This window comes from Stigmatopora argus, chromosome 3 (assembly GCF_051989625.1).
Source record: "Stigmatopora argus isolate UIUO_Sarg chromosome 3, RoL_Sarg_1.0, whole genome shotgun sequence".
NCBI lineage: Eukaryota > Metazoa > Chordata > Actinopteri > Syngnathiformes > Syngnathidae > Stigmatopora > Stigmatopora argus.
Window position 1 is genome coordinate 21804790 of NC_135389.1, and position 16571 is coordinate 21821360.

At 39.8% G+C, this 16571-nt stretch overlaps 1 protein-coding gene across 4 annotated transcripts in view; it reads right to left on the minus strand.

Annotated features, from left to right (window-relative positions):
• The window catches only part of shisal1b (shisa like 1b), a 41998-nt gene that overhangs the window by 3487 nt on the left and 21940 nt on the right, over positions 1-16571 (minus strand). For all 4 annotated transcript variants that reach the window (XM_077597422.1, XM_077597421.1, XM_077597419.1 and 1 more), the window contains one exon: positions 1217-1396. In XM_077597422.1, coding sequence (XP_077453548.1) covers positions 1217-1283 — 67 coding nt within the window. In that variant the 5' untranslated portion in view covers positions 1284-1396. The remainder of the gene's footprint in view (positions 1-1216; positions 1397-16571) is intronic.

Here is a 16571-nt window from a genome sequence, read left to right on the forward strand (position 1 = left end):
GATTTTTTTTAAGTACTTTTTTTGTAAAAGCGATCTCGTTTTAGCCATTTGGGCTCTAATCCGGGTTGTCTCGGTCACTGGTAGCGGACGAAAACGTCATCGTCGACTGCTAATATTGTAAATCTTTGAGTTAGTCATTTCCGCCTTTTCACTATATAAATATAGCGCGTCAGCAAGCAAGTACCCACTACCCACACAGTCAAGCAGTCAGCATCATACAGCGACATCAATCTTGAATTTAGTGCACCAACTGATTGGGCACCCCATCCACTTTGGAGAAAATTTTAGACTTTTAAATGCACCCTATGTGAGTAAATATTTGCCGCTTTGCATTTGTGTTTTTTTCCGCTTAATAAGGGGAATTGCAAACATTAATAAGGTGAGTTATTGGACGAGGTTGACAGCTATGAAAGACTGCCAATCTGGACTTGTCATTTAAATCGTTTGAAATGATGCTTTATATATTGGAGAAAAAAAGGAGCGATCTTTTAAAGTTCAATTTCATTGAAAAACGCCTGTTTGCTTTTATCCGTCGGGTTCAAAAAAAGCTGCTAAAGAATAAGATGAAGGTCCACTTAGACGTGGCTCGCGAGATCAGCATTTAAATGGAGGCCGCCGTCTCTTTCAGGTGGATTTTCATCTTGCCGCAGAACAATCGCATTCACCTCAGGACGCCGACGCCGCCAAAGAAACACGATTGGACGGTCAGAGGCAAAAAGGGGAGACACGTGCGGCGCTGTAAAGCGTTTCGCTCGACCTTTACGCTCACTACACATGTTGGGGACGGTGTAACAGGACTCATTAGCGGCTCTGCGGCTCATAAATTCTGGGACATAAAAAAGGGCTGAGCAGGCAAAAGTGCAAAAGTGGACCGTAAAGTACGGAGATGATGAGGGCGGTTAAAAGTAGCGTCCGATTGGTTCCCCCACGGGACGCCGACGGACTGTCTTGTAATTTACCTGCTTCATTTTCTTTTACCGCACTATAAAATTCCGTTAGGTTTTCTCAACTTGGTGAAATCATTTGTTTTTAACCCTTGAGATGTTGCATTTTTTTGTGTGTTTTTTTCCCGTTAGTCGGTGCGAATGGCGGAGCTTGTTCGCTAATATGAGAGGAGTATATACTACTTTTTGGCAAGTGGTCATGCGTTATCCTATTGTGAAGACATTTGTGTGCATCATTTTGGGAATATTTTTTTTAAAAAGAAAGTTTTGACCTGCAGTGGACAGCAAGAGGAAAATGACCGTCAGGACATTCAAGGACTGCCGACTGGTGATAGTCATCGTCTCGCGGTCATGTGGCCAAAGTGGGCTGCGGGATGTGGTCACATGGTTGTTGAAGATGATGATGATGATGATGATGGTGAGGATGACACTACAGCAGGATGTCAGGAACCCTGATGGGAAAAAAGACAAGACAAAAACAAGATGAGGAGATTTGGTTTGTGTCTTCTCCAGAAAATAGGGCGTGCTGTGCGGCAGTAAACAACTCATTGGTTCCACAAAATGTCTCATCTCATCTCATTTTCTGAACCACTTCAACCCCATTAGAGTCGCGAGGGGTGCTGGAGCCTATCCCAGCTGACTCCAGGCCAGAAGCAGGCCTGAATCGGTGGCCAGCCAATCACAGGCCACGAGGAGACAGACAACCATGGACACTCACATCCATACCTAAGGGCAATTTAGAGCGCTAAATCAGCCTAGCATGCATGTTTTTAGAATGTCAGAAGAAAGCGGAGTACCCAGAGGAAACCCACGCAGGCCCGGGAAGAACATGCATGACCTGGATTTGGACCCCAGAGCTGTGAGGCCGACGCGCTAACCACTAACTCCACCGAACCACCCTCCAAAAAATGTGTTTAATACAATAGATGAGTGGTTAGCGTGTCGGCCTCACAGTTCTGGGGTCCTGGGTTTGATCCCACATCGGACCTCCTGTGTGGAATTTTGCATGTTCATCCCCTAATTTTCTGTGGGTTTTCTCTGGGTACTCCAGTTTCCTCCCACATCCCAAAAACATGCATGCTAGGCTAGCTGGTTAAACACTCTAAATTGCGTAACCATAGCTATGATTGGTTGTTCTTTGTCTCCTTGTTGTGAGCGCGTCGGCCTCATAGTTATGGGGTCATGGGTTCGATCCCGGGTGGGTCCTCACTGTGTGGAGTTTGCATGTTCTCCCTGGGCTTGCGTGGGTTTTCTCTGGGTACTCCGGTTTCCCCCCACATCCCCAAAACATGCATGCTAGGCTAGCTGGTTGAACACTCTAAATTGCCTAACCCTAGCTATGATTGGTTGTCCTTTGTCTCCTTGTGATTGGCCGGCCACCAATTCCGTCCGCTGGGATAGGCTCCAGCATCCCCCGCGACCCACGTGAGGATAAGCAGTGCAGAAAATGAATGACGATATGACAGTTTTAGTGAAAAAAAATATTTTTGATATTTTCAGATGATTGACTGTTCCACCTAACGTGATCCTTCAATACATGCACAGAAACGGCGAAGGAAAATCACGCTTCTCCTCGCACCCGCGTTGACTGGAGTTATTGTAAACTCGCGCTATGAATTATTGAGAGAACGTATGAAAGAGATAACACTTTTATTTACTTCGACGTCTCGTCACCGTTTTGGAGGCAAAGCGGAGAACGCAACGTAGAAGTTTGTTTTGGAGCGTACCATGAAATGGAAGGGGGGGGCTTCTTCGTTGTGGGGGGATGTTAAGAATCTGACAGGAAGTTAAAAGGCTTCTCTGAGGAAATATATTTAGAAGGTCAAAAGGGACGTTCTATTTTTTTCTTCCTGTTTAAGTGTCTTGGCGGCTTGACAAAGTCATGACGGGATAATGTTCACGTCGGCGGGAGGAAAAATATGAAGAGTTCGGAAGTTGTTGCTTCCATTTTTTGTGTGTTTTTGACTTTTTCACTGTACTTGAACACCAAAAAATCAATTTCAGGAGTTAAAAGAATGATTTACAGTAGCAACAGGAGCGCATTGCAACCCGCATTTAACGGCGAAATGAAATTGACTTGGAAAACACATGAAAAATGTACCTTATTAATTGATCAATGTTGAAGGAAATTAAAGTTCGACCTGTTCCCGGCTCACACGTATTATTGCCTATCATGAAAAAAAAGTGTTGATGGCTCACACACACACACAGACACACACACACACAAATAAATAATCCTCATGCACATCTTCCATTTAAAAATCATGCTAGATTAGACAAGATGTTCCTGGGAGAATTGTTACAATGGCATTTTAGAAATGTTTTTTAACTCTTTTTTTTCACGAGATATTTATTTAGCACCTGAAAATTGACATTTCATGCAAAACCATTGTATCTTTTTTTTGTCATCATTTAATCTCATTACACTCGTTAAATAAATGAATTGTAAAAAAAGTAATCATTTTAACTTCTCATTTTTGGCATGTTTTACTTCTACAAAAGCCAGAAATGCAACTCTTGTATTATTATTATTATTATTATTATTATTATTATTATTTTTTTTTTTAATTGGATTGGATTGGATAACTTTATCCCGTATTTGGGAAATTTCATTGTCACAGTAGCAGTAGTAGGGTGAGAATACAGACACAGCAAAAGACATTTTAGACATAAATAGATAGGTAATAAATAAGTTAATAAATTAATAAACAAGTAAATAAATATATATATAAATTAATGAACAAGTAAATACATATATAAATAAATTAATGAACAAGTAAATAAATATATAAATAAATTAATAAACAAGTAAATAAATATATAAATTAATTAATGAACAAGTAAATAAATATATACATAAATTAATAAACAAGTAAATAAATAAATTTTTAGGGATTTGGCCACATGATTCTCTTAATATTTCCCCCCTTACAACCAATCACGTTCCTCCAAATCTCACCGTCCAAAATTACCAAGAAAACATTGCATTTCTTTCCCCAAATGCGCCGCCCTCTTCATCTGCCTATTTGATAAATAATCCATCAAAAGCCCACAGTGACAAAAGTAAAAGGCTGTCTCCGATGAATTAATAATAATTTGCACAAGGCAAAGTATTCTCCCGTCAGACGCCGCCGCCAACCTTAATATTTCAACACGTACGAGAATGTACGGCTTTTTGTCCTCTCCAAATCTTTCCTTAATCAAAGCCGTGGCAGATTGAGGTCCCCCCGCCGCCTTGCCTTTCGCCTGCTTTTAAGAGCTTGGACGCCGACGGCGCAAATCGGTCGCTTCGTATTTCACGACTTTTCGCGGTGGGAGCTTGTTAATATCCACCTGGTTTGTTTAGACGGAGAATCGTTTTGCGGTCTATGTATAGTCGCCGAGCGTCACGTTTGACGGCGTGCTATTCGCGGAACGCGTGCCGAGACACGCAACGGCGTGTACGTGCTGCCGTGGTTCCACGTGGCCCTCCGCGAACGAGCCGCAGATGGAGAGAAGCTGAACCTTGAACGTTTCGTACCGTGTGGGGCGTGCGCGCGGGGTGCCGAGGGACGGTGTTTTGTGAGCGAGTCGCTCGTAATGGTTTTCATCGTAGAGCGCACCGAAGCGATGAGTGCCCTCAATCACAGATGTTTCGAGTTGTTCCGTCGAGGGCCGCTTGTGGGGAAATAAAAGGGAGGGAGACTTTTTTATGTGGGTAAAACGTGCTCAAATTGCGGGGAATATTTTTGCCGATTTTCTACGATTAACTGGATTTTTGCCAATATTTTTTGGGGGCAAGAAACAGGACGGAGATTTTGAAAATGCGCAAGATAGAATTGTATACAAAGTGACATTTCAAACACACGGGGGTTTAAATAGACTGACAAGGGTTGATTACAAAATCCACTTTTGGACAAAGGTTTTGAGACACTTTGCCTTTCAAGTGAATGATGAAATGTCTCAAAATTTATGTTAGTTAGCCAATCATATTTCCGTTTTTTTTTTAGTTTGGACAGATTTTTTTTGTTAGTTAGTTAGTTTTTTAGTTTTTTTGTCCGTAGTTCATCAGTTGGGACAGATTTTTTTTTTGTTAGTTAGTTAGTTTTTTAGTTTTTGTTTTTTTTCCGTAGTTCATCAGTTGGGACAGATTTTTTTTTGTTAGTTAGTTGTTTTGTTTTTGTTTTTTGTCCGTTGTTCATCTTGCTCTGTTAAGTACAATTCCTGTTAAGTGCTTTTTGTGTGTAAAGTATTTTGTAACTGGGAAAGCTTGTGCGGCTCAGGCTGGCATCCAAACGCTAATTCCACTGAAAGGAAGTGCAATGTGACTAATTGAGGCTCTCTCGAACCGCCGTTCCAACAAAGTGAGTCTCGTTCACCGGGAGGTCATTAACAACGTCACTTAAATGTCTTGGCACCGCTACGTTAGGCTATCAGCTCACCAAAGAGACATTGACAGGCGCGATCTCATGATTGGAATGACCCTCAGGATCTGAGCGCGTGCTGGAGAATGGAAAACACTCAGTGACTAAGCAACTATGGATAGCCGGCATCAATTTTAGATATCGCTTATTCTGTTCAGGGAAGTGGAATTGCTTAAGGCTCGGCTAAAATATGCGTCTAGGCTAAACACACAGTGGAAAAGCTAGCGGGCTGTTTTAAATACCCAATATGAGTTTTATTAGTTTGGCAATAAAGTGGTTATAAACTGGCTGAAAAACTCAATTAGAAGATTCTTGAGTAATGTCAATAGCTATTTTTTGACTGAGAGAGCCATAAACAATTGATATTTTCGTAAGTATTTTCTTGGGGGAGGGGCGTACTAAAGTCAAAATACATGAAAATGTGTACATATTTTTGTTCCGGGAGCGCGGAACGTAGGGCAGGACCCAAATGCAGTTAAGGACTTGGATAAGGGTGGTCCAACAAAACTTTAATTACTTAAGGCAGGAATAATAAGGGTAAATCAAATCACAAAATCAAACCTGACGCGGAAAGACATGGCGTACGAGGAAATTGGCATGGAAACAAGGCCGAATATCCAACAATGACTAACAAACACACAGGATTAAATAGACTGACAACGGTTGATTACAAAATACGAGAGGAAGGGAACACAAGAGGCAAAAAGCAAACAAACCAACCAACACCCCAACTAACCCTAATTTTGGACCATTTCACCACTTTTAAAGTACAAAAAGTCTCTGAATTTTTTTCACAACATTGTTACACCATTGCTAATCAACGAGTATGCATGCAGAAAGGTCTAATTTAAAAAAAAAAAGATTAAAGCGGCTCTAGACGTAGTGTCTCAGCACTCTCAACAACACTTTCCATATTTTAGCTGACAGGTTAGCCATTCCAAAGAGCCACATGAGGCTCCCGAGCCATAGCCTCCCTAACCCTGCCATAGGCTACGATACACAACGAAACTCACGTGAGTGAACGCACGGGCTAACTTTTCTTTCGCGATTAGCTCCACGATGAGCGTACAAGCAGAAACGGGGAGATTTACAAGGCCCAATCAGTCGGCTGAATACATTTTCCACATCAAACATTCTAAATAAAGACCAGAGGCGGCGGATTGTTTTAGTCTGGTGGATTGATGTTGCCTGGGAGACATTTACGTCATGCCAGATACGAGAAGTGAGAGTAACATCAATTAATTAGCAGTGTAGTAAAAAGGGGGGGTGCCGGAGAGGAGGGGGGGATAACAAATTGCGGTTGCCATAACGCCAACGAGGCCGTATAAATGGGCTGGGTTATTGTGCGCCACACGCACCTAACTGCACGGGTGGCCTGTTTCGTTTTCACGCCGCTAATGGTTTGTTAGCTTTACGCATGCTAATAAAAGTCGCATCTGCTCATTGTGTTTCTACCATTTGGCGTCCTCGTCACCTTGTTTTTTCTGTTTTTGTTTTGTTTTTTGGGGTGCTTAAGGCCTAGCGTCATTTTTCAGAACTCATTCTATTGTGATGTTTTGTATAAAACGAAGTAATGACTGTTAGATAAGAAAAGATCTCTCAGCGCATGTTTCGTTTGGTGCAGTGTGATTTTGTAAAATTAAAATATCGGATCATTTTTTTAAAAACACTGTTGATCAAAAATTATGCGCTAAACCAGGGGTGTCAGACTCGGGTTGGTTCGCGGGCCGCTTTAACGTCAACTTGATTTCACGTGGGCCGGATCATTTTAGATATAATATTTAGATATATTTTTCATATAAATGGATTAAAAGAACTGGATTAAAATCCCTGAATATTCCGTTTTTTTATAGATCTAAAACAATGTTTATTTGAGCTTTTTATATATATTTTTAGATTTTACAAAATGATTTTTGAACTAAAAACACAGAAAAAATGGATTAAAAAATTTCAATTATTGATTTAAAAGGGGGAAAAATCAGGAAATGTAATATACATCTATACTCTTCATTTTAATTTGATCCTAAAACAGAAAGTCGGCACTCATGATTTACTTTCCCGGGCTGCACAAAATGATGCGGCGGGCCAGATTTGGCCCCCGGGCCGCCACTTTGACACACGTGCGCTAAACCATGATTTCTGATCATGTGATCAGACTAGGGAAACTATAGTTTTTTTTCCTATCAACAAACAACCATCCATTCACGCATATGGAAAATTTTGATTTACTTCGATTAACCTGACAATCCATTCACGCATATGGACAATTTTGATTGGATAAATTCATGTTGACGTGCTTCATGACCCTGGAGAGATTACTTCCATTTGCATGATGTATTTTCCTATCTTTGGACTTGAAAATCAATCTTTGGAACCACACCTGGACTAAAAAATTGCGGCGTGATATCCAGCTGTTGCAGGCAATCTACCCCAGTAGAAGCAAAGACGCATCTTTTTTGTATTTCTGGTGTCAAACGAGCTGCCATGCAATGGTTTTGCCCGCAGTGCCTGATTTTCCATTCAAATCAGCATTTAAAATGCAAGGCAAGCCAGAGAAGGGTGGGCGTAGATCAGGCATTTCTGACAATACAATCCCGTCAAACAGGGTGAAACTGTAATTACGGAAGCTTTCGCATTGTGTGCGGTGGTTCCCCTTCTTCCATCTTCTCGGATGAAATACGCAGGAAATATGCACGACATATCTGGATTTGGCTTTTGGTAATAAAAGACAACCTTCAATGTTCACTTGTTAAAATGAGCAAACGCAGTTTTGTAGCCGTTGTCATCAATACGAATTGTGGATCGTGCAATCTGGCTTCTACAGTTGATTTATTGCCAACTATAAAACTAGTCAAGGATTACATTTTTGAGTGGTTAGCGCATCAGCCTCGCAGTTTTGGGGTCCTGGGTTCGATGCCAGGTTGGTCCTCCTGTGTGGAGTTTGCACGTGGGTTTTCTCTGGGTACTCCAGTTTGCTCCCACATCCCAAGAACATGCATGCTAAGATAGCTAGTTGAACAGTCTAAATCACAGGTGTCAAAGTGGTGGCCCGGGGGCCAAATCTGACCCTCCGCCTCATTTTGTGTGGCCCGAGAAAGTAAATCATGAGTGCCGACTTTCTGTTTTAGGATCAAATTCAAATAATTATAGATGAACATTACATTTCCTGATTTTCCCCTTTATAAAATCAATCATTGCAAATTGTTTAATACATTTTTTTGCTTTTGTGTTTTTAGTTCAAAAAGCATTTTGTAAAATCTAAAAATAAATATACAAATATTTTCCGTTTTCTACTTATAAAAAACATGATTAAAAGACATTTCCATTACTAAGAGAAAAAAAGCTCAAATTAACATTGTTTTAGATCTATAAAAAACGACTATTTAGGGCTTTTGATCCAGTTCTTTTAATCCAATTTAGATAAAGAATAATCTAAATATTAGATCTTAAGTGGTCCGGCCCACATGAAATGGCATTGACGTTAATGTGCACCCCCCCTTGTGAGGATATGCAGTTCAGAAAATGAATGAATAAAAAACAATTCACTCAATTCATGATGTACTACTACACAATGTCAAAAAAATGAAACAGACATCTTCCAAAGCCATCTTAACTCATTGGTTGACGCCCAAGCCATTTGGACTGGGACAGTCGGCAGCCAATGTGACAACAAAGTCACTAGAGATCACTTATAAAAGTTCATGAGAAAAGTGGATTCTTCAAACAGAATATATCGGCCCTTTAATTGGACTGGTGATCCATTTGGCTAGAACGCTGAGCTAACGCTATATTTACACCATCAGCTGTCCCTGGCTTGAATTTTTATTTCAACCCCCCTGCAGACTATTGTCACGGAGTAAGCACGCAGACCGCCGAGTATCTCCAAACACAAGCTGCCATTGTTTGCCGGGATTCACTTTAACACCCCAGCCGGGCTCGCTGCGTATACGTATCTCTTGGAAATGTTCCCGATTGTCAACCGGCTGACCCCGGATTCAAAATAGCCCGAAACAACAGCCTGGTGACAATGGAAAAAAAAATGAAGAATTTCTTACGGCACGTGGATAAAGATGCAAGGGAAGAACAACAGAGCAGCTTTATTATCTTTGTTTTTATCCCCTGTAGCGACCAGTTAAAGTGGTTGCAAAAACATACACACACACACACACTACAGAGAAGGCAAAACACTTCATTTTTTAGAATATAAATGCTCTGGTGATCAAACATTTATCACATGTAAACAATTTTTTCTTATTTTGTTCTGGAATTCTTTAGAAAATGCACCCACAAAAACGTGTTTAATTAGAATTAAATGAGAAATAAGGAATCGTTTGATTGGTTGAGAACGAAAATGTCAAATTAAATCGTTTTGATATTTTGGAGAATCATTTTGTACTTCAAAAAAATTGAAACGCTTGGTGAATGATGTTTTTTTTTTTTTTTTTCCACTGCAACTGGTGGCCAATCAGCTTATTGTGTACTCAGCCTAATATTCAGGTGCATTTATCGTCAACATCTGTGATCCTTGTGAGGAGAAATAAGGGAATTATTGAGTAATTTTTAAATCATTGGTGTGTTATTTCAAAATATTATTTTACATGCTTACACTTGATTTACTATGCTAATAATTTCTCTCACATTTAAAAAATAATGGATTCTAACTTCTTAACCTAATACTAACATTTACACCAAACTTTTTTAACCATCTTGATTTTTTTTAATATACGGTCTCATTGCTAATACTTGGTTTTGATTGGTTTTCCAAGATTTCTCGGTTTCGTTCGAAGCAGTCAAAGGCGAAATTGCCGCAACTTTCGGAAAATCGTTTTTTTCCTGCTGCTAAAAACCTGTACAATCTTGAATTAATTATCTTTAACGACTACTTTTGAGTTTTTTTTCCTTAACCTGAACAAAATATTTATTTTTGTGATTACACGACTGCCAGCCTATTTTTTTTGCCCTTTTTACCTTTCCGAAACCAAGTTTTACCTACCAATAAAACCCAAACCTCAACAGACTTGGACTACAATTGAGTTTTTCCACATCCACAACATTTCCGACGCCGTGCGGCCTCAACGGATTGACGCAAGGACCCCCGCTATCCCCCGACCACACCAACTAAGACCGATCCAATTGGCGTAACGGCCTCCTATTTATACGACCTGTTAACGAACCGATCCATCGGATTCCAGCGGTTATGACGATGATTTCGGGAAGCGTTGCTCCACCTGCCATCGCCTTCGTCATTACCCATTCCGTCCTAACTTTGACCCGCTGGGGATTGAACCCTCCTGAAAACAACTTCCTGAGACTTCTAGAACTCTACCAGTACTCTCATAAAAAAGAAAAGCCTTCAAGCCCGCTTCTCGGACTGCCAATTGACTTTTATGACGTCAATTAACAACGGCAGCAACCTGCGCTTTGACTAATAATATCCAAAAGGGTTTATTATTAGTCATTACGACAGTGAAGGATTATGCTTGGCGCTGGAATTGCCTGCTGAATTGGAAATTACCGTCATTTCGGGTCGTAATGACTCAGAATTGAGTCTTTTATATATGGTATTATCTCTGTCAACATGCTGCCCGGTATTTATAGGGCTGAAAATGCTATTGGGCAATTTAGTCTACCATGACATTCAAACACAAAGAATTATAAATATTTGAGAGCATTTAAGAGAAGATTTGAGTTAAGGATGAAGCTAAATTGTCTTATTTTTAGGCACATCGAACCAAATGCGGTGGCGGACCTTTTGCGCTATCTATCTAAATTATTGTCATTCATTTTCTGAATCGCTTTATCCTCACTAGGGGGGTGCCGGCACCTATCCCAGCTGAATTCAGTCACGAGGCAGGGAGACGCCTTGAATTGGTGGGCAGCAAATCACAGCGCACATGGAGACGGACAGCCATTCACGCTCACATTCATACCAAGAGGCAATTTAGAGTGTTCAATTAGCCTAGCCTAGTACCCGGAGAAAACCCACACAAGTGGACCGACCTGGATTTGAACCCAGGACCCCAGAGTTGAGAGGCCAACGCGCTAACCACTCAAGACGACGGGCATCTATCTACATTTCATCCATTAAATTTTTTTTTATTTTAAAACAGCACGCTTTAGAGGACATAGACTAAAAATCATGGCCGAATGCCATACCAGTTTTAATCCCAGTTTGGGAATCCCTGCATTGTACTGGTGTGCTGTGCATCACAGACCAGTTCACAGCGTGTGTGGTCAATTGGTCTCCGGTCTTTTGGTCGCCGGTCTTTTGGTCGCAGTCTTTTGGTCGCCCAGACCGCGACAACGGGCGACCAAAAGACCGACGACCAAAAGACCGGCGACAAAACAAGGTAAAACAACACAGTCTACGCATGAATTAAAGCCAACAATGGCCATGAGCAGTTTCACTGAGCCGATGTGTGAGTGTAGAAGAGTTTGTATGTACATGCGTTGTCCCTTTAAGAAGCGATGTCAGTCAGGGTCTTAACAAGTTCTTCAACAAAAAACAATCAAAGTCCGGGAAATTTGGAGCTGTTCTTTAGCCTAATCATTACTAGGGCATTAAGTATGACTAAATAGTCATTCGCAGTTTGTATTTAGGGAATTTGAGCAACCATTTAAATGGTAATTATCAATAACCTTCCGGACGACCAAAAGACCGGCGACCAAAAGACCGGCGACCAATCAACCGTGTACTGTTCACAGCCTTCATACTGAGAATTCCTGAGCGACCAAAGACTAAAAAAGGACAAAAGGACCATCTGTCCCAAACAAGCGCCATTTGTCATCGGACCGTAACGTCTTACCGGAGAATTCTAACAAGTTGTAAAGCAGCGGAGAAGAGAAAGGTCAACGTTAAGGTCGTTCCTGGAGTCTACAAAGATGATCGTCTTCTTTGTAAGAACCAGACAACTCGAGGTGATTTAAAGGCTAAACCCCCAAAAAACGAGCAGTCTGCCTCTTTCATCACATGCTAGAGTCTAACTTGGGTACTTTCATCTTTTTGTACGCCTCCCAAAAGAGGGTTGTTTTCTGCGGCACCCCTGCCAGGAAGGTCAGTTCGATCAATGACCGAGTCCACTGCGCGAATATCCAATTGTAGCTCAGATGGTGGTAACGATATCATGGTAATAGAGGTAGGTATATGACATTTTGTATTGGCAAAGATTGTTTTTGTCAAGGCAGTTTTTATTAAGCAATGTTTATTGTTGTGCTTTGAGATTGCAGTGGTGTACAGGGATCTTTCCGAGTCTCGCCTCAGCAACTACGCGGAATTAAATGATGAATAATTGAGTCTTGAAACAAAGGGGAAGAAGGGAGTTGGTTGAATGGAGCTTGGGTGCCTGTTGATTTACTTTTGTGAGGTAGAGAAAAGCTTCGTTTGAGTATTTTCGCTTTCTTTTTATCAAAAACAGGAGTGTCAAACTCCTCTTTGTGGTAGTTAGGGTTATATTTCTAATTTTTGAGAGCCTCTTTCTGCTGTGTACTTTAAATGTCTAGTTATTACTAATGAAATGGCTAACACAGGTGGACTGACCTGGATTTGAGCCCAGGACCCCAGAGCCCAACGTGCTAACCACTCAAGCCGCCGGGCTGCCACAATGAAAACATTCGAGTTAAAATGAAAAACATTCAATAGACTACAGTAATCCCTCGATTATCGCGGTTAATGTAGACCAGACATGGCCGCGATAAACGAAAAAACGCAAAGTAGGGTCACCCCTATTTAAAAATAAAGAAAGAAAGAAAGAAAAATTAAAAAAATCTCTCTCTATATATTTTTTTGGAAGTAGGGTCACCCCTATTTAAAAATAAATAAATAAATAAAAATATATTAAAAAAATCTAAATATATATATATTTTTGAAGTAGGGTCACCCCTATTTAAAAATAAATAAATCAATCAAATAAAAAAATCTCTCCATATTTTTTTGAAGTGGGGTCACACCCCTATTTAAAATAAATAAATAAATTTAAAAATCTCTATATGTATTTTTAATAATAATTAAAAAATACATAAATTAAAAAAAATTAAAAAATATATATATATTTTTTGAAGTAGGGTCAACCCTATTTAAAAATAAATAAATACATAAATAATTTTTTAAAAAATCTCTAGATTTTTTTGAAGTAGGATCGCGCCCCTATATTTAAAAATATGTTTAATTATTTTATTTTTTAACTTCAGTGCTGAGTTCTAGTAGCAACCAGAGGACAGGGGAGTGGCTTCCGCTTGCGGATTTTCACATTTTTATCTACTTACAAAAAATAATGTAATTAAAAAAATTCCACAGAAAAAAATCTGCAATGTAGTGAACCTGCAATATTCGAGGGATTACTGTATTTTGCACATTGCCTTTGACTTAGTAAGCATTGTGTAACGTGAGTCCTTTTATTATCTATTATGGGCAAGCAATGCTACGGGGAATAAGCTGTTCTGGAGACTATTCGACTAACTGTTGTTAAATCGGCTCTGCTTCCCAGAAGGCCGACCGCCTTGGAGCAGCATCCCCCAAATGGATAGCGTAAGCCAAAAGAGACTCAATGAAAAAGCGATAGCAAGTTAATACCATTCCCAGAACAGATAGGGAGTGTCACAAATCGAGTCTCAAATTGCAGAAAATCGAGCGGCTTTTCAAGTAAACCCAACATCGAATAGCCCTGATTGAATCACTGAACCGAGAGAAAAAAATATATATACGAAAAACCCTCCCTCAATTGCTCCCCGGACAAAAGAATCGGGGTCTCTTTGCAATCCTCCAACGTAACAATGATGTATGACACGTCCCCGCGGGGAAGTCAATAGGTTAACCACGGGTTGCCGACCGCAGAACAAGGCCGCGCCACCCCACATTTCCACACCGATACATCGATATAGTGCCGATGACGGCCTTCGCTTTCTCAATGAGGTGGAAAAAGAAACACTTCCTCAAACCATAGCTTCTAATTTATGTCCTAAAGTCGAAAAAAAATGGGTCTTATAAATATTTGCACAGGCTCTAATTTTCTGGAGTATTTATTTTAGCAGCCGTGAATAATGTACTTTATGCGTGATTTCATTCTTTGTTCCGGGTCAATACGACAAAAGAATCTTAATCAATGTCATTATTTTGCTATTTGGCAAACACATTAACACACACAAATGCACACACACACAAAAAGGCATTGCTATTCAAACATTGCCGTCGGGCCGAAAAGCTTGTTGATTATTTTAATTTTAATTATTCTCTGCACGTATGTATCAAGCAAAGTGGCGTCTTATCTCCATTTGCAAACATGTAAACAACACCATTTTAGATATAATTTTTAGATTTTTTTTTATTATAAATGGATTAAAAGAATTGGATCAAAAGCCCTGAATATTTAGTTTTTTTATAGATCTAAAAAAGGGGTTTCTTTGAGTTTTTTTCTTAGTAAGGGAAAATCTCTTTTAATCATTATGTTCCATATTCAAGTGGAAAATATTTTTATATATTCTTAGATTTTACCAAATAATTTTTGAACTAAAAACACAAAGAAAAAATGGTTTAAAAAAAATCAAATTATTGATTTAAAAAGGGGAAAACCAGGAATATAATATACATCTATATCTCATTTTAATTTGATCCTAAAACAGAAAATCGGCACTCATGATTCACTTTCCCGGGCCACACAAAATGATGCGGCGGGCCAGATTTGGCCCCCGGGCCGCCACTTTGACACCTGTGCTTTAGTCAGTAGTAATGTTTTTAATTATTTTTCTAATAGCCGCACTAAAGATTTTAAAGTCAGCAGGTGTTGTTGCGCAAAAGCTAAGTTGCAGTTAGCACTCATTTTCTAACAAACAATAGCTAAGACAGCATATATTTAGATATGTTTGAATGTATAGAGATTTTTTTAAAGGCTATTTTAAGAGCAATTGATCTTCACTTCACAACTTTGTGACAATACACTGAGGTACAAGTGTCGCATTGATCTTGAACAAAGAAAAAAAAACATGTTTTAATACAGTAACTTTAAGAGTTGAAGTTATTTCATTCATGACCAAACTCATAAAAACAATTCAAAGGGAGTCATGCACTACACTATATGAAATCTAATTACCATATAAATATTGTAATCATACAGTTTTTTTTAAATTATTTTGAGTATATATTCCACCATCTAACGTGTAAATATTGTAATAATACTGTTTTTAAAAAAATATTTAGAGTATATATTCGGCCGTCTAACATGTAAATATTGTAATCATACCGTTTTAAAAATCATTTTGAGTATATTGTACGAAAATGAATCTCCCAAATCTGTCCGAATGCTCATTTCAAAAAGCACGCTTCGTGGCAACGATGCTACGTTCACAGCATATTTCATATTCGCAAGGTTAATGGGAGACAGCCAATGACATCTCACTTATTCAGAAGAATCAGTACGCTGGAGATGCGTTGATTTCTTACAGTTAGCTTGCGCATCTCAATGCGAGAGGTAGCTTATCACCTCGGGCATTTTTGCCTCAGCTATTTTTCCTTTTTGTGCATAAATAATCAAGCCCATCCGTTATGGTTTAATTGCCGAAAAAAATACTTGGAAGTAGGATTACTTCTTGGAATACTGATTTGGCTTTGACAGAACCACATACTAGCGTATACACATGAAATGGTAAAGAATGTTCTAGAAGCCATTGCGTGTGTGCATAAGTCAGTCAGTGAGTAGTGAGTGCACATCCACTGTTTCAGTGGTCTTAAGTGTCATGTGACACGCAACACACTCATGTATGTAGAAGACAAGGTGACATAACACACACACACACACACACGCACACCCCCTCCGCTGATGACTGATGGCCAAACACGACCTGCGTGACCTTGTGCGTGTTTAGTCAGTCCCGCAGAAGCGACAGTGACGCCAAGTGGATAACACAACGCCATTTTTACAGGCGCCAAAACGCCATTTCCAAGTATTTCTTCTTTACTTTACTTGATAAACATAAAGAAAAGCACTCCCACACTTCACAATCAACTGTACTCTACATTCATTCATTTTCTGAACCGCTTATCACGGGTCCCGGGGGGCGCTGGAGCCTATCCCAGCTAACTACACTGTCAATCGGTGGCTGGCCAATTGCATGGTACGAGGAGACACAGGACAACCAATCATAGCTAGAGTTAGGCAATTTAGACTATTCAACCAGCTAACCTAGCATGCATGTTTTGGGGATCTGAGAGGATGTTTCTTTCAAAATGCCCACT